The sequence below is a fragment of the Bos javanicus genome, chromosome 21, assembly GCF_032452875.1.
Source record: "Bos javanicus breed banteng chromosome 21, ARS-OSU_banteng_1.0, whole genome shotgun sequence".
Classification (NCBI taxonomy): Eukaryota; Metazoa; Chordata; class Mammalia; order Artiodactyla; family Bovidae; genus Bos; species Bos javanicus.
The window spans coordinates 14,417,495-14,444,595 of record NC_083888.1 but is presented as its reverse complement, the minus strand read 5'-3'; the positions used below and the strand labels follow the sequence as shown (position 1 = coordinate 14,444,595).

The window sequence follows — 27,101 nt, the reverse complement described above, 5'->3', positions numbered from 1 at the left end:
CTTCCCTAGGCTGATAGGAATCAGTTATGTTTGATGGAAACCTCACAGCAAAAGTAAGGCTTCCCCAGTGGCTCAGACAGTAAAGAATCTGCCTGCAATCCAAGAGACCTGAATTCAATCCCTGGGTTGGGAAGAGCCCCTGGAGAAGGGAATGGCAACCCACTCTAGTATTCTTGCCTGGAGAATCCCCATGGACAGAGGAGCCTGGTGGGCTACAGTCTGTGGGATTGCAAAGAGTCAAGACATGACTGAGCGACTAACACTTTGAACTTTCACGCCAAAAGTAGAAAGCACAGCCCAAGAGAAAACACTGCACTTTCATGTCCTACCAGGAACAGACTCTGCAGGTAATTTTGAAAGGTACTGCAGTCTTTCATTGATATTTGCAAAGAGCAACACTGTTGGAGTGAAATGAAAATGGCGTGGGAATAGCCAAGTGTCCGTGTCTGGCTCCTGTCTCAGGGCACTGATTTGTAGTATGACCTTGGACTCAGTGTTGTTTCTGAATCTGGAACTGGAGGTGATGTCAATGGTCCTGCCTGCCTCCTGTAGTGGGCTGGGTCCTGCTGAGACCATGTGTGTGCAAACTCTGTAAAGATATAACAGGTCATTGACAAGGTATGATGCAGTGCTGAGTGGCTCCGTGGAAGCAAGCAGTGACTGCTTTTGTATACATGGATAATTGGAGAGAGTCAGCCATAATTCTGTGTTTCCCTGTTTCTTGGGAACTATCGTGGTGGGTGGGTGAGGTGTCTTAAAGGTGAATTATTGAGTAATTTTCTGAGTAACTTACACAGTTGCAAAGTTATCTAGATTTGCATGAGGAACCCAGAAGAGGCAGGCTTCATGTCTGGTGACCATCTTTTACAGAGGAAGTGGTACTAAGCACAGATAGCCGGGATGTGGTTATCTAAACAAACCAATTCAATCCCAAGGGCTGGACATAAAAGTAGGAATGAAATGCTTGGATGCAGCCTGTACAAATATACATTTTATTGTTGTTTAAGTCGCTAAGTATTCAACTCTTTTGTGACCCCACGGACTGTAGTGCATCAGGCTCCTCTGTCCATGGGATTTCCCAGGCAGGAATCCCAGAGTAGGTTGCCATTTTCTTCTCTGAGAGATCTTCCTGACCAAGGGACTGAACCCATATCTCCTGCATTGGCAGGCAGATTCTTTACCACTGAGCCACCAGGGAAGCCCTGGTATGTAACATTTGCAGCTGCTTTATCCAGCCTCTCTGTGTCTACTACATTTCCTGATCTTGGTTAGAATTCACAAGGAAAAGGATTTATACAAAGTACTTATGTTTTAAAGTTTTTAGCAAAGCTTTTTCAATGTGCAGAAGCAATAATGGTACAATAGCAAATTGCCATTTTATACTTGTTAAATTTGAAAAAATAATTTTTAAAAATTCACACCCAGTTCTGTAAGCAAGGCTCTAACAAAACAGGTAAAGTCACACCTTTCTGCTGCCATTGAGAAATATACTGATCCTTTCATAAAAGCAAGGTGGCAAATATGAGTTCAAGAGCCATAAAAACGTTCAGTTTTTTTTTTTTTTTAATGAGGTAACCCTACCCCTTGCCACTTATCTTAAGAAAATACTCTACGAGAAGAAAAGCTCAATGCAGACAGATTTTTATTACAGTGTTAACTATAATAGCAGAAAAATCTGAATTGGAATAGTGAGTTAAATTATAGTCCCACAGCTCAGTGGAATAATGAAAATTCTTAAGAATGTGAGAAGTGTTTATGAAATGAACTGTTGACTTTAACTTATATATGGATAATGGATTAGATATAATATGCACTGGATAAAACCCATCAGATCTCAGGCATGGGTTTGGGGTGGCTGCATTATTTTTGTTGCTAGGAATTCCCATGAAGTTGTATTGTACCAGTTGACACACAAAAGGCACCAAAAAGCAAGAAAAATGACCCTTACAGCCTTTAGCAATGACTGGTCCCCTTTTTTCTCTGCCCTTGACTCTGCTGCAAAAACCCAGCTCAGTAGTTGTGGCTGCAGACCAAACACAGAAAGTCAGCCGAAACCTGAATCGTGTCCAAATCTCAGCTTGATAAACAGCTCTTGGAGATTTTCAGGAAATATGTGATTCCCTTTCAGTGGACCAGCAACAGATGGCCTAAATGACCTAGGTGGGGCCCTGTGCACCTCATAGCTCCACGCTGCTGGGGCCGGCTGGAGGTACGTGCCATCACAGATGTTCTAGGCAGACACAAGGGCACAGACGGTCTGAGCCACAACCCAGATTATGGGCACCAGCCCTTGTCCCATCCCAGAGCAGTGGGCCCACTTCCACTCTTACTCCAAACAGAAGCATACTTGCCAACAGCAGCACTCAGGACATCCACAGGTGTGAGGATACCGGCTATTTAATGAGTCACGTAGGGGCCAGCACTGGGCTCTTTGTTTTCAGGATTTATTTGGCTGCATCAGGTCTTAGATGTGTCATCAGGGGCCTTTCGTTGTGGCATACAGACTCTAGTTGCGGGGCTCGGGCTCCAGAGCGCACAGGCTCAGTTGCTCCATGGCACGTGGGATCTTAGTTTCCTGACCAGGGGTCGATCCTGCGACTTCTGCATTGGAAGGCAGATTCTTACCACCGAACCACTAGGGAAGTCCCCAGCCTCTTGTTTTTTGGTTTGTTTGTTTGTGTTTTATTACTCAGCATCTGCTGTGTGTCACACACCACACTGATGATGAATAAGACACAAATAGTCCTTGGCCTCAAGGAGAAAGACAAGCATTGAGTCAGTACTAGTTGCTAGAGTAAGAGGCCTGACAGAGGAGAGCTGTGACTAGCTGTGAGGGCCTCTCTACTTGGAATCAGTAATCATTTCCAACCCCCACTCCTGTCACTCTTATCCCAGACAGTGTGAGAATGTTCTAGAAAATGTTTGAAAAGATCGTGCTCAGGGACTGCTGTGGGTAAACCAAAGCCAGGGGCACTGAGTCAGTTCAAAACAAAGGCATGTGACCATATAAAGCTGTGTGTGTGTTAGTCGCTCAGTCGTGTCCGACTCTTTGTGACCCCGTGGACTGTGGCCCACCAGGCTCCTCTGTCCATGGGATTCTCCAGGCAAAAATACTGGGACAGGTCGCCATTTCCTCCTCCAGGGGGTCTTCCTGACCCAGAGACCGAACTCACGTCTCCTGCAGGCAGATTCTTTCCCACTGAGCCACCTGGGAAGGCCAAATAAAGGCACCTTTCCAGTTTAAAAGGTACCAAAGCTGGATACAGATGAATGGACTGTTTCACAAGTGGTCCATCTAGGGAACCAACCCATGCTAGTCTGGTTGATTTCGCAAAATGATGCAGAATGACAGGTGTTTATGGTTCTGGCCTATCTGAGTAGCATAAGGGGAACTGTCTTCCCCATTGATATTTCCCCTGATACATGTACCCACCAACTTAAGATGTTTCCCCATGCCGGCAAACCCAAAATGCCTTTGAATGAAGACTTTGGGAACAAATTTGCATTCCATCCTTCAAATGACTAGTTTTAGTTAATAAAAAACACTGCTAAATTCCTAAACTTATCTTGTCCCTGCAGATGCAGTGATTTTTCAGACTTTTGGCAGGGAAGGTGAAAAAAGCAAAAGAACAAAACCATTAATAATTTTCTAAGGAAGGGCTCTGATGGACAGCAGCGAATGACTCTGGGGTCTGTTAATTAAAGTGAAGCGATAAGAATCTTTTCTTTTTTCCTCTTCATCTCTTTGCATGTAGGACAGTCAGCCCTGAACTCAAATCGTACGCCCTGGGAGTTCTTTTTCTCCTCCTCCGTTTGTTGGGTACGTATTCTTTCTTTATTCCCTCAGTAATGAATCAGATGCTTATAACCAGGTGAGTGCATATATGAGTGCAATCATGACCAGGTGAGTACAGATCACTGGAATCATCCCTTGAGTTGTCTTTTTTCTTATGAAGTTTAATTTTGATAACAAGAGAAAGGTCTGTTAAATGTTGTTCAGGGTTTAGACCTACACTCGCACACTCCCTGGATATCACAGAGTTTTTGTTGGTATTAACTGTGCCTTCGTGCCACCCTGAATTTTCATTGGCACAAGGAAGAAAAGTGAGGAACCAAAAAGAAAGGAATTTGATGGTGTCATTGGGCACCCTCATTAAGCAACCCATGAGCAGCTTGTGAAATGCTTCATTTATGGGCCTGCCAGCTGGGGGAGAGAGGTATTCTCATAATGCTTCCCAAATGGAAACTTCGCATCCTTTAAATTTTTCCAAACTGATTTAGTTTATTTACCTTGGGTTTCTGTTGCTACTGCTGCTGCTGCTACGTCACTTCAGTCGTGTCCGACTCTGTGCAACCCCATAGACGGCAGCCCACCAGGCTCCCCCATCCCTGGGATTCTCCAGGCAAGAATACTGGAGTGGGTTGCCATTTCCTTCTCCAATGCATGAAAGTGAAAAGTGAAAGTGAAGTCACTCAGTCGTGTCCGACTTGTAGCGACCCCATGGACTGCAGCCTTCCAGACTCCTCTGTCCATGGGATTTTCCAGGCAAGAGTACTGGAGTGGGGTGCCATTGCCTTCTCCACCTTGGGTTTCTAGGATAAGGCAAATATGACCTTCATGCTATAAAGCCTATATTCTGTAGTTTGGTATGGACAGAAGGAATTAAGTCTAAGAGGGGAATAGCCCATGGTTCTCCTGGAGTGCTGGGACCAGCTGAGGAGAAGCTGGAAAAGCCAATCAGATAAACCTTCTCTCTGTGGACCACACTGCTGCTTTATGAACTCCCTTTATCAAGGCCAAGATCAAGATAGGATGACATTTTTTTTCTTGAAATGATAAGGCTGTGGTCTTCCTTAGTGAATATTAAGTGATAAATAAAAATGGAAAGGAAGATAACCATGGCCTATACCTTCAGAATAAAAAGTTCTCATTCCAAATAGTATATAACCTGAATGAGCACAAAGACTAACTATAGAAATGTTTATAAAAATATTCACAAAAGTGAAAAATCGGCAACAATTCAAACATCCATCAGCAGGGAATTAGTTAAATCCATTATGGGTTCTAATTTCAGTAGGATTTATGTACCCCTTTAAACTGGAAAGAAAAATATTGATAAACTTGGAAAGGGTACATGGTAAGTGGAGGGAGAAAGAGGTCTATATTGTATATGCAAATGTTTTTAAAGTATACATAAAAGTCCCAGTCATGTCCAACTCTTTGCGATCCCACGGACTATACAGTCCATGGAATTCTCCAGGCCGGAATACTGGAGTGGGTAGCCTTTACCTTCTCCAGGAGATCTTCAAGACCCAGGAAACAAACCCAGATTCCTGAATTGCAGGCAGATTCTTTACCAACTGAGCTATCAGGGATATATATATAGGGGAAAATACTGGAAAGCTAGATAAGAAAATGGTATCAGCTATTATAATTGAATAGTGAGGCTATAAATGATATTTTATAAATTCATTTTTAAAATTTGAATGAAAAAATGTTATTACTTTCATAATGAGATTATATTCTATATAATTGCTATGTGAAAGAAAAATATTCACCCTTAAATCCATTAATAAGATGAGGCCCTCCCTGGGGAATGGAAAATACTTGACATCTGCCCTAGCTCTGCCTGTAGCAAATCACTTCCAGTCCAGGTTGTGACCTCTTTTGCCATGTCCATGACAAGACCTGGGAATCTTCTTAATCACTGTCAGTCCACATCGTTGGGATAAATGGAGAATCTTTTTTTTTTTAATTTAAATTTATTTATTTTAATTAGAGGCTGATTACTTTACAATATTGTATTGGTTTTGCCATACATCAACATGCATCTGCCATGGGTATACACGTGTTCCCAGTCCTGAACCCCCCTCCCACCTCCCTCCCCGTACCATCCCTCTGGGTCATCCCAGTGCACCAGCCCCAACCTTCCTGTATCCTGCATCGAACCTGGACTGGCGATTCATTTCTTATATGATATTATACATGTTTCAATGCCATTCTCCCAAATTATCCCCCGCCTCCCTCTCCCACAGAGTCCAAAAGACTGTTCTATACATCTGTGTCTCTTTTGCTGTCTCACATACAGGATTATCGTTACCATCTTTCTAAATTCCATATATATGCGTAAATGGAGAATCTTAAACAGCATCTTTGTCTTATTTCTGGTTCATGGAAAATAGAACCAGAAATAGTAACCAGGTATAGTAATACCCAGTGCAAACAAGTTCAACTGTAATTCAAACTAAAACATTTTAGGCCTTCCTAGAATTCATAGTGGCCTTTAGAGCCAACTACACAGGGTACTAATTATGGTGGAGTTTTTTTCTCTCATCACTGGGAGGATAGAAAATGCATGTGTGGTGATGCCCCCCATTCCACCCTGGTTAGGTGGATGGACAGATGAATGTGTAATATCAGGTAGCAGGTTGGAGACCCTTATTTCTGAAAATGGTGAAACCATCCCACATGCGGCTTCCTTGGTGGCTCAGCTGGGGGAGAATCTACCTGCAGTGGGGAAGCCTGGGTTTGATCCCTAGGTTGGGAAGATGCCCAGAGAAGGAAACGGCTACCCACTCCAGTATTCTGGCCTGGAGAAGTCCATGGACTGTAGAGTCCATGGGTCCACAAAGAGTCGGACACAATGGAGTGACTTTCACTTTTTCACTTTCACTACTTCCATTCTACATACACATTCACTCAACAAACTGACATTTATTGAGCATCTAATGTGTTCAGAGCTTCATGAACCATACCCAGGCAAGTGAGCCCAGCATTGCTCTTAGGGAATTCCTTTAGGAACTGAACAGAGAAACAAAAAGCCCTCCATTTATGGGATTACTACAGAGGTCTTTTGTACCTCTAAACACATGCTGAGGACTCAATATAGTGAGTAAAAAATAACCTTCAGAATAATTTTGATAACACAAAATGTAAGAAAAATTTGCAAGTTGTTTTCAAAATGAAAATAATGAAAATTATGAGACACTTGAAGACAGAAATGGAAAATTATACAGCATGTGTAATGTGACACCATTAAGATCACTGTATGTTGCTCTAAAGCTCAAACATTATCTAAACGAGTATGTTGCAACTTCTGTGATTATAATCTACAGCAAGAGATGAACTTTATATTGTGGCCCAGTGCATTCATATGAATAAATACAACTGAAGCAAAGATTTCATGAAAAATATTCACCCTTAATGTGTGTGATGTGCTCTGATATTTTCTATTCTATTTCATTCTTTTAAAATAGTGGGTCATGACCAACTATATTGATTGTATTGTCCAACTGGGTCACACATCAGAGTTTAGAAAACAGCTGTAGAAGGATATGCCACAGTTTCATCTTTTAATTAAAAGTGGCTCATCAGAGAAGTCTTTGCCTGATTCCATTTCCTGCAGCACCCAATGAGATTAACCACCATTACAGTTAATGAAGGACCAACCGAGAAATCAGATTTCAAGACATTGTCAAGCTTTGTGCTTGGCCCCACTTGGGTAATGGGTGATGGTAAGGACCTCACAGTTCAGTGTGATGAAACTGGAGATGCAGTCAGTAGAGAGGTGTAGGGTGGATGTGTGCAAGAGCCACCCAACCTGGGGTTGGGGATGGGAGTGTGGGTGAAAGAATGTGATAGTAACCTGAAGCATGAAGAATGCAGAAGAGTTACCTTGCTAGCAAAAAGGAGAGAGTGCTTTAGACCAAGGGACTTAAAGGAGCAAAAGCCTGGAAGTGAACAAAGGCTGAAGCCTGTTTGGGGGCTGCAGGAAGCCCTTGTGGCTGGAGGGGATGGCTGTCAAGGACACGATCAGAAAGAATTGCTGCGCTGTTGACAAGGTTGACCTTTATCCCCAAGGCAAATGAAATCGTTGATGGACTTTAACATGGGGATAAGATCCATTGTGCATTTTTAGAAAGGCCTACTGTCTGCCACATAGAGAATGTGGGAACTGAATATTAAGCCACTGGTATAACAGAGGAGCTGACAGAGAACCATGTGAGGATGCTGGCCACCAAGATGGGGAGATATGGACAGAGGAAAAGTGTCAAGGCCTAGTCCCTGAATGGAAGTGTACAGACTGAAGCATCTAAGAGGGAGGAATCCACAGTGACAGTGCCTTGTGAAAGGTTTGGATCATGTGATACATGGGCGATGTTTTTAAAGCAGGAGGACCAGAATGAGGAGCAAGCTTTTGGGAGTGGCATAGACCAACACCATCCAATAGGCCTTCCTGCAGTGGTGGAAGTGCTCCATGTCTATGCCACGTGGGGCTGTGGAGCACTTGAAATGTGGTTTCTGTAAACTGGCTTCTCCTTATTTTTGTTGATTTTCATTTATGTAGCTGCGTGTGACCAGTGACTATCATACTGGACTGTGCAGGACTTTGATGCACCACCATTGGTGGGTCAGAGCTTGAGGCAGTGGGGGCAGCGTGGGGAGACTGCTCTTTGCAGATACTTGGCTGTGAGGAGTGTAAAGAAAGAGGGAAAGACCCAGAAGTGAATGCGGGTTATCTTCCCTTGTTTTAAATGCTGATAGAAAGGAGTTGTCAGAAAGGGCAGAGACCTTGGCACCAAGAGCTTCCTACATAGCCCATGGGCGCCCTGGAGTAGGAGCAGTAACGTGGTTGGTGATATCAGTGGTGAGTGGGGAGGAATATGGAGCAAAGAGATTAAGAGTAGTGGTCACAGTAGGGCTAATGCAACTGACCATGGTGCCTGAGCTGGACAAAGACGAGGTAAGCTAGGAGAGGGGAGAAAGAACAGAGAGAGAAAGGGCACATAGGAGCTGGATGTAGTAATTCATGAAAAAAGAGTTGCAATCTGCAGCCAGAGCTTTGTTGTCTGACTTTGAGGTGGTGGAGCAGTTTTGAGAAATGACAAAACCCCGAGAGGAAAGAAACAGCCTTGACATTGAAAATGAGTTGTTGAAAGGCCTGAGTGAGAGCTCATGTCCATGGAGAAGTTCTAGTCACCCAGGACAGTGGCGGAATTTGAGTGGAAGAGGACAGAGTTGGACAAAGGGTCAGGAAATTCAGAGTAAACGAATGACTTACTCAAAGCAGAACGCCTGATGTAATCAAATCCATCCTTTTTCATCCTTATACAAATGTCCTGATCACTGTTTTTCTCTCTGGGTGTGGGCATAACATCCACTCAAGGGTCTGATCTCGTTCCTGGGGATTCTGTTGCATGCCGCAGATGCTACACCAAATTCGACTGGATTCACTACCACGAACTCTCCTCCACAAATGCCTGCTCTTGGTTTTCCAGAACAACAAGCTAGGCAAAGATCATTGGGAACATCAGCCTCAGGGTGCACTTCTGTATGCAGGGGTCATTCCTGAGCAGATTGTCCTTGGGTCTTGGGTTATTGGTGAACTAATATAAGAGACCTGTGTCTTAGAAGCTCCTTGTGTGGTTCATCCAACATTTGTTGAGCTCCCATTGTGAAGTCTTGAATTTCTACAGGCACATGGGAGAAAGGAAGATGTTGAATGAGTGTTTTGGAAGAAGTAAGCCCAGCCTGCCAGAAACTTCAGAGGAGTGGCTGTGGGATAGTGGGGTGCAGGATACAATGTCTGGAATGTGAGGGGAGACTCCTTCTACTCACCTCTGCATTTATTTATTCATTCAGCAAACTTTTGCTAAGCACCAACAATGTATCTAACTTCCTAAAGGACCTGTGGGCTTAAAAGAATATTCACAATCTAAAAATTGAGAGTTATGCTTTATTCAGTGGGAATTTTTAGGACTTCAAGCCCAGGAGACAGCATCTCAAGTAACTCAGAGAACTGCTCCATGGAAGTGAGGGAAGGAGCCAGGTTAAAGAAAACCAGATATCCCAAGTTAAGAAATTTAGTGCTTTTTCTCTGTATGGGAAGATACAAGAGTCCAGGCTCACTGAAAGCATTCCTTTGCTATGTACCTCAGGTATCTGGGCAAGTATCCTGTATTTTCACGTCCTGAGTCCCCTCAGGGCTCACCGTTGGGAGTGGCTGCCGTCCATGGCTGCTAGATGGCAGGTATTCTTTCCTTCCTGAGTCCCCTCAGGGCTCACCGTTGGGAGTGGCTGCAGGCCATGGCTGCTAGATGGCAGGTATTCTCTCCTTCCTGAGTCCCCTCAGGGCTCACCATCCCTGGTAGGTGCATTTGTTGATGACAGTGACCTCCTTTGCTTACTGATGTGAAAGTACTTGATTTCTTTCTAAGCACCAATGATATATCTAACTTTCTAAAGGACCTGTACCACCCAGGATCTATCTATGTCCTGACCAGTGCTAAGGTGACACCCCATATTTGCCATGGACCCTGCTATAGTCAGGCACAACAGGTTTGAATCCAGCTCTGCCATACTGAGCATGAGACCTTTAACAAGTAATTTAAGCTTCTTGAGCCTCAGTGAGTTTAACAAGGCAGCCAGGAATGAAATGAGAATAGAGAAGCTCCTCTCAACTTCTCGGATTTAAGAAAAGTGAATGTCAGGTATCTGTGGATGATGCTGGACAGTATCAATAGAGTCTCTTTCTTGGCATCACTGAAACAGAGAAACTCATTAATCCTTCGAGGAGAACATTCTTTTCAACATCCGTTTCTAGCTAGTGCTGGACATAACAGTAATTCCTCCAGGTTGAAAAGAGGTTCCATGGTGAATCAAGTCTTGGCAGGTAAGCTGGGAGAGGAATGGATATCTTTTGAAATGTAAATGCTGGAGTGATTTGTAGCTTCCATTTTGTTTCATAAAGGAATGTGAATTTATTTTTCTTACAAAAGCTTTTCCACTCAAATTTTAAGTTTAGACCAAAGAGTATAACTAAGCCTGGCGTTTTCAACCCACGGAGTGAATTAAGTAGCCAAAATTCAAGACCTGGAGGTTTAATCTCTGTTAATAGATTTCAGGAAAACAGAGACAATTTCCTTAAGTGATACCGCAATTTTTGCATTGAAATATAGCTGCAATTTGAGCCCGAGTATAATGGGAAGTAAGATTTAATCCTTTTAATATTCTCTGTAATAACGAGTAACAGCTCTAAGCTTCCGGATACCCTCCCCAACATATGGTGGGTTCCTAGTGTCCCAGTGGTGGGACCTTGGTTAATGCCTACTGAATCTGCGAGTTCCCCCCAAGGAAACACAGGAAGAAAAGAGAACAAAGGGGAGAGGACTGCTCCTGCAGGCACCGAGGAAAAGAGCATTCCTTTAAAACACACGGTTTCTAAGAAATACTTCATCATTATCATCAGCTGCCTTCTTCTTGCTTAGGTAACTGAGGCTGTAACAGAAGTAAGTACTAACATACACCTTACCTGTGTGACCTCCCTTCTGGAAACATCTGATTATCCTCCAAAAATGTCTTATGAAGTGAAGGATTCCTGCCAGTTGGGGTTAGTCACTGAATCTTGACTTGGAGGGTATTCTGCAAATCTTTCTCTGGAGATGAGAATTTAAAAGGAGATGAATTTTCATTGATCCAAGTGAAAAGCCAAAAAACAGGAAAGGAACCAGATTTGTTGAGCACCCACTCCAAGAAGGGCTTTCCCAAATACCATATCAACTTTGCAAAGATCAGAACCCCTGTTGAAAGCTTCAAAACCAGCCTTCTACAAACCAGTTATTCCTAGGAGCTTAGTGGAAGGATAAATAATATGTTTTCTATAGCCCTGGAAAGCCCTGATAAGAGCTCTAAAATCTTCTCCTCAGATCAACAAACTTTAAATTTGTAGGAAAGAAATGATTGGACTGGAGGTTTTGAAATATCAAGCCGGGGACAAATAACAAATAGCATCTGTTTCTCTATAGGTATAATAAAGGGGGTTGTGGGGGGTGGATTGTGATGTATGAACACCCCATGCAGTGGAGGGGTGAGGGGGCAGTTGGTAGTAATTATTGTCACTGGGTTGGGAAGATCCCCTGGAGATAGAAATGGAAACCCACTCCAGTATCCTTGCCTGGGAAAATCCCATAGATAGAGGAGTCTGGTGGACTATAATAGTCCATAGGGTCACAAAGAGTTGGACACGACTGAGCACCTGAGCACACACGCAGTTATTGTCCCAGTCGTCACTCTGTAGAAGTCTCCCACTGCCATCTGGGGAACTAGCATCTTTCAGGGGCTACAGGGCTTTTCTATGCCCCCCTGAATGATAAATGCGTAACAGTGAATGGCCATTTGTGAAAATTAATCAAGTGGGATTCCCTCTGTCACTAATCAGATGAATTTCAACAATGGCAAAGGCCTGTAAATAAGAGATCCAGCAAGGGCCTTGTTTCAAAATTCTCTACACACCTGGAACTCAGGACCTGTGAGCTAGAGCTTCTCTTTGGAAAAGCATTTTAAGTCAATAAAAAGGAAAAGATGAACTTGGCAGAAAAGAGTTGTTTTTGTTTGTTTGTTTCTGGGAATCTTAAAGGAAGCTCATAAAGTTTATGAGGTTCTACTCATAATACACTCAATCAAAAGTTTATTCTGAACTTCACCCCCAAATACCCTGTACAAGATGAATAAGGGAGCAAAAGTTCTGGCCATAGGGGACCAGACCCTTATATAACACTCCACTCACTTGTTCTAGTATTCACCTTGACTCGGTAAGGTCAAAGTAGTTCCATTCGAAAGATCAAGAAACAAGCACATAAAGAAAAGTGACTTACCCCAGCATTTCAGCTCAAGTTAGAAGGTCTTTCATCTTGAACACAAACACCCTCCAAAATATTGAGTATAAGATGAAAACCCTTGCTATGTACTTAGCTTTCTCATTTCTGTTTGAAGGCTATTTCTGACATTTCCCGGGGTCTTGTCATCCGATAGTAGAGCTTGATGAGGATAAAATTGACATCATTAGCACAGAGAAATATGCCTTACTTCAAGACAATTCCATAATATAAAAATCCTCACTTGGATACAGGTACAAAAAGGAGTTATGACTTATTGGCACTTTGGAGGGATTTTTTTTTTTAAGCAAGTATTAGTGAATGGCTCCATTGTATTGAAAATTTCCTGCAATGTGCTTAAAATTCGACCTGATTTTCCCAACTTGGATTGCATACAACTCTTTAGGCACCTGTGCATTGGAACAAGAAGCCCCAGTACCATCAGTTCCTTCCCTCAGCAAAACTTAAACGAGAGGTGTAATAGTCTTGGCTTCCCATTGCCTGGTGATGGGTGGGTAAGGAGAAAAGGAGGGAGGAGAATTGGGAGCAAATGACAACCAATAGAACTCTGACAGATAGAAAGGTGAATGGATCCACCTCTCCGTTGGACCACAGGACAGGTCAGATTTGTCCTGTGGATCCCCAAGTCCACCCGCCATCCACAGGGACTCCAGGTCGCTATTTCTTTACCTAAGTAACGGGGAGTGTGTCTAGTGTCTGTCAGTGGTTGCCATGGCAGCTCCTCCAGTTGGCTCTTTTCCAGTTAAATGAAGAAAAGTCGTCTGTTGGGGAACTGAGACAGGACACACTGGTTGGTGACAAAGATCTCGAACACCTGAGCAGCCTTCTGGGCAGAGAATGCCGGGAATGCGAGTTTCCACTTGGCAAGACCAGCCTGGGCTGCAAAGAGGGAGCAGGTTGTGTGGGATTTTGAGTTTGGCATTTTTAAACTCAAGCTGCCAGAAAGGTTAAATGCTGTTTCAATGAAAATTCTTTCTTAGGGGGGTTTCTTTCAGGGGGTCATAAGTGACAGATTTGGGGAGTGCTAAGGATTAGTGCCAAGGCACTTGGGCCCAGGAGGAAACCCTGCCAACCTGTCAATGCTGACAGGATCATGCAGCCCTCCCCCGACCCCATCGCTGACCAGTCATTAAACCGAGGAAACAGACGCACAGACACAGGAAGCAAACTTATGGTTACCAAAGGGGGAAAGGGATGGCTAACTTAGGAGTTTGGGATTAACAGACACACAGTACAATATATAAAATAGATAAGCAACAAGGACCTACTGTACAGCACAGAACTATAGTCAGTATCTTATGATAATCTATAATAGAAGAGAATCTGAAAAAGAGTAGATATATATGTATAATTGAATCACTGTGCTGTATACCTGAAACTAGCACAACATTGTAAATCTGCTATACTTCAATAAAAATGATTTTTAAAATTGGAAAACTAGACTTCAATTAGTAAAAAACCCAAGGAAGTGCCATTTCCTTCATTAAGCCTCTCCCTCCCAGAGGGCCCCTCAAAGGAGATTCTGCTATGGATATAACATAGCCTTCCTTGTTCTGGCACTCATGAATGGACTTCAGGGGTCCATGAATTCCCTGAAATATGGATGCGGTTTTGTGGGTAGGTGTATTTTTCTGGATGAAGGGATGATGCTCATCAGATTCTCAGCACATGCTCAGGTGTTCAGTCGTGTTCAACTCTTTGTGACCCCCACGGACTGCAGCCGGCCATGCTCCTCTGTCCGTGGGATTTCCCAGGCAAGAATACTGTAGTGATCTCTAGGGGATCTTCCCGACCTACGGATCAAACTTGCATCTCCTGCATTGGCAGGTGGATTCTTTACCCCTGAGCCACAGAGGAAGCCCCCAGATTCTCAACAGACCTTCCTTAATACAAAAGTGAACCTCAGTCAAGAGCTGGAAAGAACACTCAGGATACCAGGACACCTCAACAGAGGGATCTTGGAATTGTCACCACCTGCTCCCAGGGATCACTTCCTGCTTCTTAAGGAAGTTGACTGGCACCATATTCTGGCCTTGGGAATGCTATTTTTTCCAAAGCAATTAATTTGTGTTAATGCCCCGTCCATTGCTTCCCCATAATACAGATGAAAAATTTTCCCCCCAAGAGGCAAGAATCACCTGGGAATGTTTTATTTTAACCATGCCAATGACCAGGCCACACACCCAACATTCTGATTTCATTGGTCTGGGATAGGATACCTCATGATATAATGTGATCTATTGTGAAGGTTTTTAAAACCAGTTCCCAGCTCAGAAAAGTGTTCTGCTCCAGTGGTAACGTCTAAGGGAAGGAAAACTGTCAGTGTGTATGTGGGTGTTTTCCATTTTAAACCGTACACACATGTATACTTACATATCTGTCTGCATATACACATGTATGAGAACACAGCCTTCATATGTACAGGTATGTGCACATACGTATATATACCCACACACAAGGTATAGTGTGGACTTTCCTGGCGGCTCAGTGGTAAAGAATCCACCTGCCAATGCAGGAAAGGCGAGTTTGATCCCTAGGTCAGGAAGATCCCCTGGAGAAGGAAATAGCAACCCACTCCAGTATTCTTGCCTGGGAAATCCCATGGACAGAGGAGCCTGGCAGGTTACAGTCTGTGGAACTGCAAAAGAGTTGGACACAACTGAGCAACTGACACAGCAGCAAAGCACAGTGTACTCGTCGTCACCTTCTGTTCCCCTCTGATTCCAACCCCCTCTCCTTGAGAGCACACAAAGCCCCAGAAGCCCCGTGCAAAAGGACAGCACACGGAACATGATGCCTCTTAACCATCTTCTCTACAACGGTGCACTTCTTTGAGTGACACCAAGAACGTCCCCCTTCAGAGAAGACTGTTTTTCTCCTCAGACTCTCCGTGGATGATGATAATGATATCATCTGTCATCCTGTGTAATTTATTTTGTATTTACTCTGTGCCAGTTCAGTTCAGTCGCTCAGTCGTGTCCGACTCTTTGCAACCCCATGGACTGCAGCATGCAAGACCTCCCTGTTCATCACCAGCTCCCAGAGTTTACTCAAACTCATGTCCATTGAGTCGGTGATGCCATCCAACCATCTCATCCTCTGTCGTCCCCTTCTCCTCCTGCCTTCAGTCTTTCCCAGCATCAGGGTCTTTTCCAGTGAGTCAGTTCTTCACATCAGGTGGCCAAAGTATTGGAGTTTCAGCTTCAGCATCAGTCCTTCCAATGAATATTCAGGACTGATTTCCTTTAGGATTGACTGGTTGGATCTCCTTGCTGTCCAAGGGACTCTCAAGAGTCTTCTCCACCACCACAGTTCAAAAGCATCAATTCTTCAGTGCTCAGCTTTCTTTATAGTCCAACTCTCACATCCATACATGTGTATGTATCACATACATACTCTGCGCCAGGCACTGTTCTAAATGCTTCCCACGTATTCAATGAGTCAGCCTTCACAGTGATCTGAGAAGGACTCCATTTTGCAGATGGGGAAACAAAGGCACAGATGTGTGAAGTAAGATTTCATGTTAAATAACTTGCACAGGTTTGTGAAGTAAGAGGCAGAGGTGAGGTTTGAACCCAAGCAGTTCAACCTCCAGACAGGGTCTTCCCCCCACTGTGCTGTAGAACCACTGAATATGGCCCACAAACCCTGCAGTCCCATAGGAAGACACACACATGGGGAGTCCTACTCTCCTGTGGACCAGCCATCAGAGCCCGCACATTAACTGTCCTTTCCCCCGACAGGCTTCATCCCCCCGCCGCTCATCTTCGGGGCTGGCATCGACTCCACCTGCCTGTTCTGGAGCACGTTCTGTGGGGAGCAGGGCGCCTGCGCCCTCTACGACAACGTGGCCTACAGATACCTGTACGTCAGCATCGCCATCGCGCTCAAGTCCTTTGCCTTCCTCCTCTACACCACCACGTGGCAGTGCCTGAGGAAAAACTATAAACGATACATCAAAAACCACGAGGGCGGGCTGAGCACCAGTGAGTTCTTTGCCTCTACTCTGACCCTAGACAATCTGGGGAGGGACCCTGTGCCCGCCAACCAGACACATAGGACAAAATTTATCTATAACCTCGAAGATCACGAGTGGTGTGAGAACATGGAGTCTGTTTTATAGTGACTGAAGGAGGGTTGAACTCTGTATTAGTCTTTCAAGGGTCATTTTTCCTAAAGAAAAAAAAAATGAAAAAAAGTTTCTCAAAAAAAAAGATTCAATACACACACACACACACACACACACACACACACGTATACCCAGCACCTTTGTCCTTTTCTCAAAATCAGAGCCAGACAGGATTCAGAATAAGGAGAGCGTGGGATCACGTGGTTGGCGTGCAACCTCCTGGGGGCTCAGAGTCTGCTTTTGAAGGCACCTCATGGCTGTTCAGGATGCCGACAGCTGCAAGCAACAGGCACTGCCAGATTCAGGGAACACTGGTGGCCAGCTTGGAGGATGGACCCTTCTGGATATACATACACATACAAAACAAACAAAATATATCTAAAAATCTACTAAAAACACCCACGTTGACAACGTTGCCAGGATAAGCACTAGTGACAGCCCTGTGCCCCCGTGCCCGTCCACACGGGGGCGGAGGGGCACCCGAGTCGGAGGAGTGGACACCCGCTTCTCTCTCTAACGTTTGCAATAGGGGCCACGGTGCAGGCGACTCACCCAGTCTACACCTGTGGCTCAAGGCCCCAGAGTTCTCTCAGCGATGCTAAAGGGTGATCCGTGCTGGAGACTGTAGTTGGCACCTCTCACCAGCTCCATTTCCATTTCTCAAGACTGAGGGCCCCAGGGGGGGAGCCGGGCATGGGGGGCCAGCACCTCCCCTTCCGCCACAGCACCTCCTATTGGGGGGCGCCCCCCTCCCCCACCAGCCCCACAGAATGACCTCAGGAAGCAGTGGGCCTCGCCTGGCTATGACTGACTTCGCTCAGAGCCGGGGAAACCCAACCCAGTCCAAGTCATTTGCTTACATTTGCCAAACATTTTGCCATTTTTAAGGGAAAAAAAAAATGCAATGCATATGAATTTCAAATTGTTGTATGTATAATCCTCTGATACTATTTTTAACTACTTCTCAAATCTGTGTTAACCCTTCAGTCACTAACACAGTCCTCTAGGCCGAATTTATTATGCTGGTTGCTTTTAATTTTCTCCTTTTATAATGCACCAAAAATATAATGTGATTCAAGGGATGCAGTTAATCTATTGTAATTTTTTTATTATCATTTTATCCTCATTCAGATAGTTTGTGAGAATGAGACTATACAGTGTGTTATGAGAAAAAAATGCTTGAAAAAGAGTGTATATGCAGCTTGCCTTTAAAAGAATCACATTTGAGACAAGAGGAGATGACATGATGAATTGCAAATTTGCCTTCTCGACTTATGCCCCACAATTCAGTGATCGCTGTCATGGGAACCCCTTTCATATGCCTGCTTCACATGCCAAGAGGCGTTCTTTTCCGCCTGTGGTGGAGACACGCTCAGCGGCATGTTGTGTGTATGGGTGCAGGGCTTCTGGGGAGAGGAGCGAAAGAATAGCTCCCTGGCACATGCTTTGAACAGCTTGTGGTGTCTGGGATTACAGACCCACAAGCTCCTGGAAGCTACTGGACGTCCACCACCTGAAAATGTCAGTAATGTTTTCAGGGTCAGTCTTGAACTAAGCAGCCTTGTGGAGTGTATGCGTGTGTGTGTTTTGAAAGTGGCTGAACCTCAAACAGCTAGAAGTGAACCTACCATTGTTTGGGGTAAGAATCAAGGGGAAATCTCTTGCAGCCAGCAGACTCAGCCTGGTGAGTCATTTGCAGACGGGGCAAAGCTTATGTGAGAGCACAGGTGTGCTTGTACTCACGCACGCACGCACGCACGCACGGCCCAGGGAACCCACTTTTCATGTTGCAATGTCCTTGATCTTGGCCACTCCTGGCTCTGGAAAGATTCTAAGGGTTGGTTGGTTGGTTGTTTTTTTTTTTTTTTTTTTTTGTAACCTCAGACACATATTTGCAGGTCATCTAGAAGATGAAGAGCATCAGGAAAGAGTGGGGTGGGTAGTGTGCCAAAGTTTTAACAAACCCATAATTGGGGCAGTTTGAGTGAGAGCCCCAAACTAGAGAAGGCTGCGTGCAGCAAGGATGCCCGAGAGAAGCTTGTGTGGCGGTGCAGAGCCACGTGGTCAGCCGCATCCTGGGGACAGGATGCTTCCGGAACAACTTTTTCCTGTCTTGCTCGAGTCCCTCCTTGCTCCTGAAAATGGAGACGTTCATCAGTGTGTTAACTAGTTAAACGGGGTTGTTCTCCAACCAGTTCATAAACTCTGTACGCCCTGTGAATCCTGAGGCTGTGATTCCATCCTGTACGGGTGTTGAGTTGGTTTTGTCTTGAAAATGTATTGCTAGTAGATCACTGCCCTCTTGGATATGATTGGGGAGCTCTCCAAACTCAGTCCACAGACACTGAGGCTGCAAGACCTCATGTTTCATGGGGCTCTTTGCTCTTTTTTTTAAAAGGTTTTTGAAAACTCTTTTTGGCTATTTTGCCTAAGATTTTAGGCTGAGTGAGAATAAAATGTTAAGATAACAAAGGAAAACAATCCCAGGGTTCAGTTTTATCAACAAATGAATTGAAATATAAAGTCCCTTCTCGTAAGATGCTTCTAACATGTGTTGTTATCACCTTTAAAACTTTTTTAATTTGTCTCCTGGACTCCAGAACCAGAAAAACCTAGTCTAGGTTTATTTTCCCTTGTGCCGCAAGGATCCATTGTACATGCCTTGCCCGATCCAGTCCCTGGCTTCTTTGTTTGGTCCTGAGCAGGATTTTGAATGGAAAGATTTCCTGGGAAGAGCTCCAGTGGACTCAGAAAACAAAAATGGAGAGGGACGGAATACACCTGGAGCGTGAGTGCTGACGTCCTCTCGAGCCGCCAACCCCGCCGCCGTCTCAGTGGAAGGCGCCCAGGGCTGAATGGAGGAAGGCTCTCTTTGCTGCAACTTGTGACAGATTTTTGTCACTCCTACATATAGATCAAAAAGTTTTCTACCCATATTATCCCTGCATATGAAGGGAACACATCTTTCGTGAGTCTCTGTCTCTGGGGGGGACTGGGCTTGCTGTCTTCCCCGTGCTGAGTCTGTGGGCTGTGAGGAAAGCCCGCCTTCACGCCTCCACAGGGGACGCAGTGAAGCTCCCAGACACCCCGGGGACCCTTCCACTCCGGGAGGCCACGGCGTGCAGGCTTTCCTCACAGCTAACGAAGCAGCCAGAGAGGCTTCTGCTCACAGGTCCCCTAAGGAGTTTGCTGGCAGCGCTTAACAGGCAAAATAATAAGGGGAAACAAAGAGCTTCTGAGGAATCCTTTGACAGACTCCCTAATGTCTTCAGAGCAGGAGGGAATGTGCTTATTCATAAAAATTGCTTCTTTTTCATCACCTTCCAACAGAATAGCTTTGCCAAGTGATGGTTTTAGACTTTGGCTACGTGGTGTCTATACATTCAAATCCCCGATTCCAACTTCTCATCCCCAGTAATAACCTAAAGCAGGGGTCCCCAGCTCTTGGGGTGCAGAGCAGGAGGCGAGCAGCAGGTGGGCAAGCAAGCAAAGCTTCATCTGCCCCTTCCCCATTGCTCACATTACCACCTAAACCTTCCCCCTCTTCTTCCCCCCTCACCCAGCTGTGGAAAAATTATCTCCCATGAAACCAGTCCCTGGTGCCCAAAAGGTTGGGGACCACTGACCCAGAGCTTCCTCTCACTCAGATGTGGCAAGATTTCCTGAGGGCATTTGCACAAACGTTCCGCACATGGTGGCCAGCCAGCCCCTGGGATGACTGCCACACCACTGAAGTTTCTCAGGAGAAAGATTCTGCCATAGTTGCTAATGGATTATCTTCCACACTTCCAAAGCAGGTTGCTTATTAGGAGAGTGTAAAATGGAAATAAATACACACACACACACACACACACACACTCACTCACTCACTGAGAAACCCTCTGAGGAAAAGTAGTGATTGGCTCCCTGTGAGCCTACAAGGCCCGTTTTCTTGCTACCAACTGTTCAGGTCCTGGGAAGAAACCACACTTCCTTCTCCACCCAGTCAAGTCCACCAGGCCTGTGTTCTAAGCCCTGCTTAGGAGTCCTGCAGGCACTCCTGAGTGACTCGAAGCAATAAAGGTCAACCTGTAGAAATCAGTGCAATGGTTACACAGTCGGGCAGGGTAAGCTTCTGTCCTGTTTGGTGGTGGTCATTCTATTTCACTGTTTGGTTGGTTTGGTTTGGATGAGGGGAGAAAACCAGACAAGCAGGTTTTCAGTCCACCAGACAGAATATTTGCTGTCCTGTGCTGTTCTTACTTCTTTTGATGGTTTGGAGAAAGTATCTGTCCAGGAGAAGGTACTAGACACAGAGTAGGGGCTTACTTGCTCCCCTGAGCACATGTCACTGCCTCTCAACAGCCTCCTTTCAACTGTGATCTGCATTTCCCTCAGGTTAGAATCCAGATCACAGCCCTCAGAGGTGACACATTTTCCAAGAGAGGGTGTTAGTGAATTTCAGTTTGGCCTGGAAATTAATCTGAAACGTGACTACAGCCCTTTTCTTCCTCTCTCTGCTCCTCCCTCCTTGTTTCCTCCTTATCCACCTCTCCCAACCCAGTTCCAGTTCTTGCGTTCTGAATAGCTATGAGAAGGTAATTCTCTGAGAACAAACGGTCCTACTGATGGCCTTTCAACCTAGCTCCCTTGGGGTATTATGGCTGCTCAAGAATAAGTTGGTGAAACAGGAATCTCTAACTGCCAGAGAATGCAGAGAAGATGCTGTTCAGATGCTTGTTATATGGCCTGTTACCTACGATCCCAGCTTCCCTGGTGGCTCAGACAGTAAAGAATCCTCTTGCAATGCCGCAGACCTGGGTTTGATCCCTGGATTGGAAAGATCCCTTGGAGAAGGAAATAGCAACCCACTCTAGGATTGTTGCCTGGGAAATCCCATGGACAGAGGAGCCTGGTGGGCTGCAGTCCATGAGGTCACAAAGAGTCAGTCAGGACTGAGCAATTAACACTTACACTTTTTTTTTTTTTAAACCGAGGATCACATGGAGAATTTACACTCTCTGCATACAGGCCTCACCCATGCCTCCCCTCTCTCACCTCAGAGTGCTCAGTTATCATGGCAGGGAGGACATGAATTGAAAAGCCTAAAATGGGGAGTTCAGAGAAGCCTGGATGCCCCAGCACCTTAGAAATCTGTGACTGTGGTGGAGATAAAGACAAAGCTCATGCTTCTCAGGGACCATCCATGTGGTAGCACAGTTTTCCTTTGCAGGTAATATTAATGCTATTTGAGGGAGCACTATATGAGCTTGATGTTTTCCAGCCATGTTTATTCACTCTAGTAAAATTTTGACTATGTGCCAGGCCCAGAACCAGGTACAAAGGTTAAAAAAAGACATGGCCCCATCCTCTAAGAACTCACAGTTTAATAAGAGAAACAGACCTGAACACAAAAGCAATAGAATAGGGCTTACCTGGTGGCTCAGACAGTAAAGAATCTGACTATAACACAAGAGACCTGGGTTCCATCCCTGGGTCAGGAAGATCTCCTGGAGAAGGAAATGGCCACCCACTCCGGTCTTCTTGCCTGGAGAATTCCATGGACAGAGGAGCCTGGCGGGCTGCAGCCCATGGGGTTGCAAAGAGTCAGATACGACTAAGTTATTGCACTTTCACTTTTTACTTTCGTCATTGTAAGAGCCAGGGTCTATTTATTTATGTCTGGGAACAAAGAGGGCTCTTTTAGGGTGCTGGGAAGTTCCACCTAGGGGCATCAAGAATCAGGAAGACCTAGTGCTCTCGAAAACAAGAACTTAAGAGCAGTTGGTTAGGGATCCAGGGGAAGAGACCCTCTACGGAGAGAACCAGCAGAGCAAGTTCAGAAACCTTCCATAAAGGGCCAGGTGGCAAGAATTTGGGCTTTGAGGGCCACAGAATCTCTGTGGCCTCTACTTTTTTGTCAGAGCAGGGATGCAGCCCCAGACAATGTGGAAACAGATGAGCGGGCCGTGCTCCAGTAAAGCTTCATTTATAAAGACAGTCAGTCTCTGGGTGTGGCTGAGCGAAGGCTGTAGTGTGCTAATCTGTTCTGGAGAACACGGAGGTCTGAAGCAGCATGGCACACAGTCCCATGGACTGTAGCAGTGGAAGCTGCTGTGCCCTGGGCTGAGTCATGCATTGGAACAATCTAATTCAGGTACCCCATTTTCCAAGAACGAGGTAAGTATCCCATTATTGTCAGGGTTTACAATGAAAGTAACATTATCTTTCTTCTGTGTAATGAGGGGAATTGGAACTATACAATCTACAGTCTCTTCCAGCCCTGGCACTCACTCCCTAGCTCTACCAGAGTAATCATCCTTTTTTGTTAAGTGATGGAAGTGGGCATGGGAGGGGACAGTGTAGGAACTGGACAAAAAAGAGTGAATCCAGATACTGAATAGTATTCCAGATTCCTTCCCTCCTTCCCACCAATATGAACAGTGGCACTAGAAAGCTATTTAATAATAGTACATTTACCAAGCACTTACAATGAACCAGCATACAGTAGTTAAAGAATCCACTTGCCAATGCAGGAAATGCAAGAGATGCGAGTTCAAACCCTGGGTCAGGAAGATCCCCTGGATGATGGCAAGGCAACCTACTCTAGTGGTCTTGCCTGAAGAATCCCATGGACAGAGGAGCCTGGCAGACTGTAATTGCAAAGAGTTGGACGTTACTGAGCATGCACGCACATATACATAGTCCTGTGAGGCACACTGTTATTAAGCTTCAGTTTACGAGAGAGGAAAATGAGGCTGGGGAAGCTTTCAGAACTGGCTCAAAGTCACAAAGCAGAGATTCAGCCCAGGTCAATAAATCCAAAGCTTGTGTTCTCTGCCTTTTTGGATACTTCCTCCGTATTGGGCAAGAAATGAGGGACCCCTTTCCTCCGGTAGGGACTTCCTATTCAGAAGACTTACAGGGCTCCCTACACTCTCATATTCCCCCTAACAACTAAGACAAGTTGTATCAGTTGTATTGTAGAACACAGGTGTATTCTGGGGACATCCGTTCTCCTTGTTGTTATTCCCAGACTTGATCACAGAGCCCAGTGAACAACACACATGGGTGGTTCTGCTGTTACCAGGCAGGTAAGAGGAGCCAGGAGACACCTCTGCTCTGATGCATTTGGAAACACAGTTTCAAAGTGCTGAGGTGTCTGGGAGACAGTCCTCGGTGCTGCAGGTCATCAGCATTGGTGGGAAACCCCAGACACCGTTTCCCACCTGGCACCCCTGAGGTCCTCAGCATCAATTTCAGGAGCTCAACTCTAGCCCAGGCATCAGACACTGATGCTGGCCACTGGTTGGAGCTATGTCTTGCTCTGTGATCAGATATGAGGCTTTTAGGAACACAGTTTCTAGACATTTTGATTTTTGTATTAATGTCTCAGGCCAATCAATAATTGAAGATTAGCACAAATTCTGAGTCTTTTTCTGTAAGGTAAAGTGATTATGTTCTCTTACTAAGAGCAGATGGAACAACTATAGTAAATTTTCTGGAGGTTTAACATTCCATAGGTTGAGATTTTACCATCCCATTAAATCGCAGAAAATAATGTTCTTCTTAAATTCATGCCAACCTAATAGAAGGTAACTCTCATGGTGCTGGGTTTGTCAAAACTGTTGGATTTTATAATCAAAGATGATAAAATGAAGTAGAAGTAGGTAATATAGGAAATTTCATTATAAGAGAAACTTAGATAACACAAAAATTGTGCTCTAGTCCAGACTCTTAATGGAGGAAAGGGGCTGGGTGTTTATGTTTACTAAGAGGTTGCTACCCTCATGCCCTGGTGCTCAGATGGTAAAGTATCCGCCTGCAATTCAGGAGACCTGGGTTCGATCCCTCGGTTAGGAAGATCCCTGGAGGAGGGCATGGCAACCCACTCCAGTATTCCTGCCTGGAGAATCCCCATGGACAGAGAGCCTGGTGAGCTACAGTCCATGGGGTCACAAAGAGTTGAGCACAACTAAGTGACTAAGCGCACACACACGCACATGCGCACACACACACACACCCCCTCCTGCCAGGGGCCTTAGCAGCTTTCTCACACCTTCCCTGTGAGGTAAGTATCATTATTCCCACTTTACAGATCAGAAAACCAAGGCTCAGTATACCAAAGCTTCCCAAGGTCACAGAGCTAGTTAGAAAGTCTCCAGGGGCCAATGCCAGGTCTGTCTGACTCCTGAACCAGTGCTCTTTCCATGACACTACAAAAGCCACCAATCTGAGAACACAGACGTGCCTTCTTAGAAAGATTTGATGTGGCCTGTAAGGCATCTTCTATTGGAAACCACCACAGAAGTCTATAGTTTCATAGAGAAATGAGCCAAGAGCTGGAGGTGAAAAATCTAAAATAAGAAAAAACACCTTTTTCCTTTGGTAAATGCTGGAGATCTTTAAAAACACCCCTTCCTTTTTCCCTCTGAGCCATGTCAGCAAAAGCTGGCCAGCTCCTCATTGTCTTCTACCTGATTCATTCTGCACACAGGAACCAACCCCAGCTCTCTCATATCTATCCCACCTTCCCCAACTCCCTGCCCCGCTGGCTTCTAACAGAGGCCCCAGGAATGTAAAAACTCAGACCTTGTGAAAGCTGAGAAAGGATGCTCCAAACTGTACCGCTTCTTCTATTAAGCCAGATCTCAGCTGCAAAAGAAAGGAGAGACATTTCCATCTTTTGTACCAGAGTCTAGAGAAGACAAGAAATGAGTGAGGATTCTATGGTTCCACTGCAGCTCTCATTGAACCGAAAGGCTGCATGCCACGGTCATGGAGACCTCCACGGCTTGTATATCATGATAGGGACTAAGCTGGGTGTTTCTTGCCTTTTAAGTGAAGCCACAGCATCTATTTCAGACACATGGCAGAGGCTTATGCACCTCGCTCCAACAAGGAGATTCTTTTGCTCAGCAGGTGGTGACCCGCTGTGGCTGAATGGAAAGTAAACTGGCCCCAAATGCTGGTGGAGAAAGCATGGCATTATGATGCCAAGAGGTTCTCTCTGGCACAGAGCCACCTCTTCAATAGAGATTGCAATGACAGGGTCCTGGAGCACAAGGTCTGTCACCGGTGACTCAGATAAGATGAAGATAAGTTAAATGATGGAGTTGCATCTTATTCATTCCCATAGAATAAAAATCTGCATGGGCATTGGCATAGATACATATAGATAAATGCTTCTCGGAAAGATTTAGCCTACATAAAGGTCTTTGGGCTTGGAATCTGGTTCCCTGGGGTGATGTGGAGCACAACCTAGCATTTTATTGACTTCTGCTCTTATCCATACCACTGGAAAGCCAGGATGCTATTATGTAAGCCTAAAACATAAGTAGGAAAACTGGAAAAGACCGATTTCTTTTTCCTCTTGGCTCTCTTCCCCCCCTTACCCCTTTAGGCACAGAGTACCAAGACATTGAGACTGAGAAAACCTGCCCCGAGTCACAGTCACCTTCAGAAGACTCCTTTGTGAGAAGCTGAGGGCCTGGCCCTCTTCCTGCAGAGAACAGCCCGCCACCGCCCACAGACCTCGCAGGCCTGACTTAGCGTGCTCTGCCCTGTCTGAGAACCTAAGGGTCCCCGTGGGGACCGTCCGGCCAGTGTGTGGTCCTTTGAGGCCCCAAGCACAGGCCTGTGACGAGGACTGAGCAGGTGTCTGTAGCCCGGAGTCCTCCAAACCCTTGGAGTAGGCATTTTCCTGGATCGCTAGAGAGTCCTATTGGCCTGGTGTGCAATTCTTCTGCCCACCCCTCCTTTGGCTCCTGTGGGGATGGCCTGCTGACATGCTTTAGAAAACCCCCTCTTGGAAGTGCTTCTCTGGCCGGGGGCTCCAACAGTTCTTCTGAAAGCAGCCAAGGCTGGATTTAAATAGGAGGGGGTAAAAATTACCCTGTTTCATAGAACAGAGGGGGGGGGAAAAAGCACATACTCAATAGATTTTGAGTGTGGTATTCTGTATTTTTGCAGCTTATATTTTCCAGATGAGCAGTTTAGAAATATGTCATGTAAAGTACCTACTGTACGTTTGCTGAAAATTATATTAAAAGCACTATTTTAATTCTTCCTCGGTCTCACGCTGTAATCTCTATTATCTTTCTCTTCTTGTGTCTTTGGGTAGAACAATCCTAAAAGGCTCTTAAAGAGAGTGTTTCTGGCTGTGTGTGTTCTGTATTTATGGGCTTTGAATTGTTCACAAGAGCACAGTCTTAGAAGCCAAAACAGACCTGGGTTCGACTCTTCACCCCAGCACTCCCTACCAGTGTGGCATTTGGGAAGTGGCCTGACCCCTCTGAGCCTCAGTTTCATCATCTGT

At 45.2% G+C, this 27,101-nt stretch overlaps 1 protein-coding gene across 2 annotated transcripts in view; it reads left to right on the top strand.

Annotated features, from left to right (window-relative positions):
* SLCO3A1 (solute carrier organic anion transporter family member 3A1) overlaps nt 1-26,851 on the top strand; it is a 375,521-nt gene extending 348,670 nt beyond the window's left edge. Inside the window, exons 9-11 of one of the 2 annotated variants that reach the window (XM_061394315.1) lie at nt 3,756-3,820; nt 16,419-16,661; nt 26,187-26,851. In XM_061394315.1, the coding sequence (XP_061250299.1) occupies nt 3,756-3,820; nt 16,419-16,661; nt 26,187-26,269 (391 nt within the window). In that variant the 3' untranslated portion in view covers nt 26,270-26,851. Of the gene's footprint in view, nt 1-3,755; nt 3,821-16,418; nt 17,887-26,186 lie in introns of those variants that run through there. The other variant, XM_061394314.1, reaches the window with a different exon arrangement.
* The last annotated feature ends 250 nt before the right edge of the window (nt 26,852-27,101 follow it).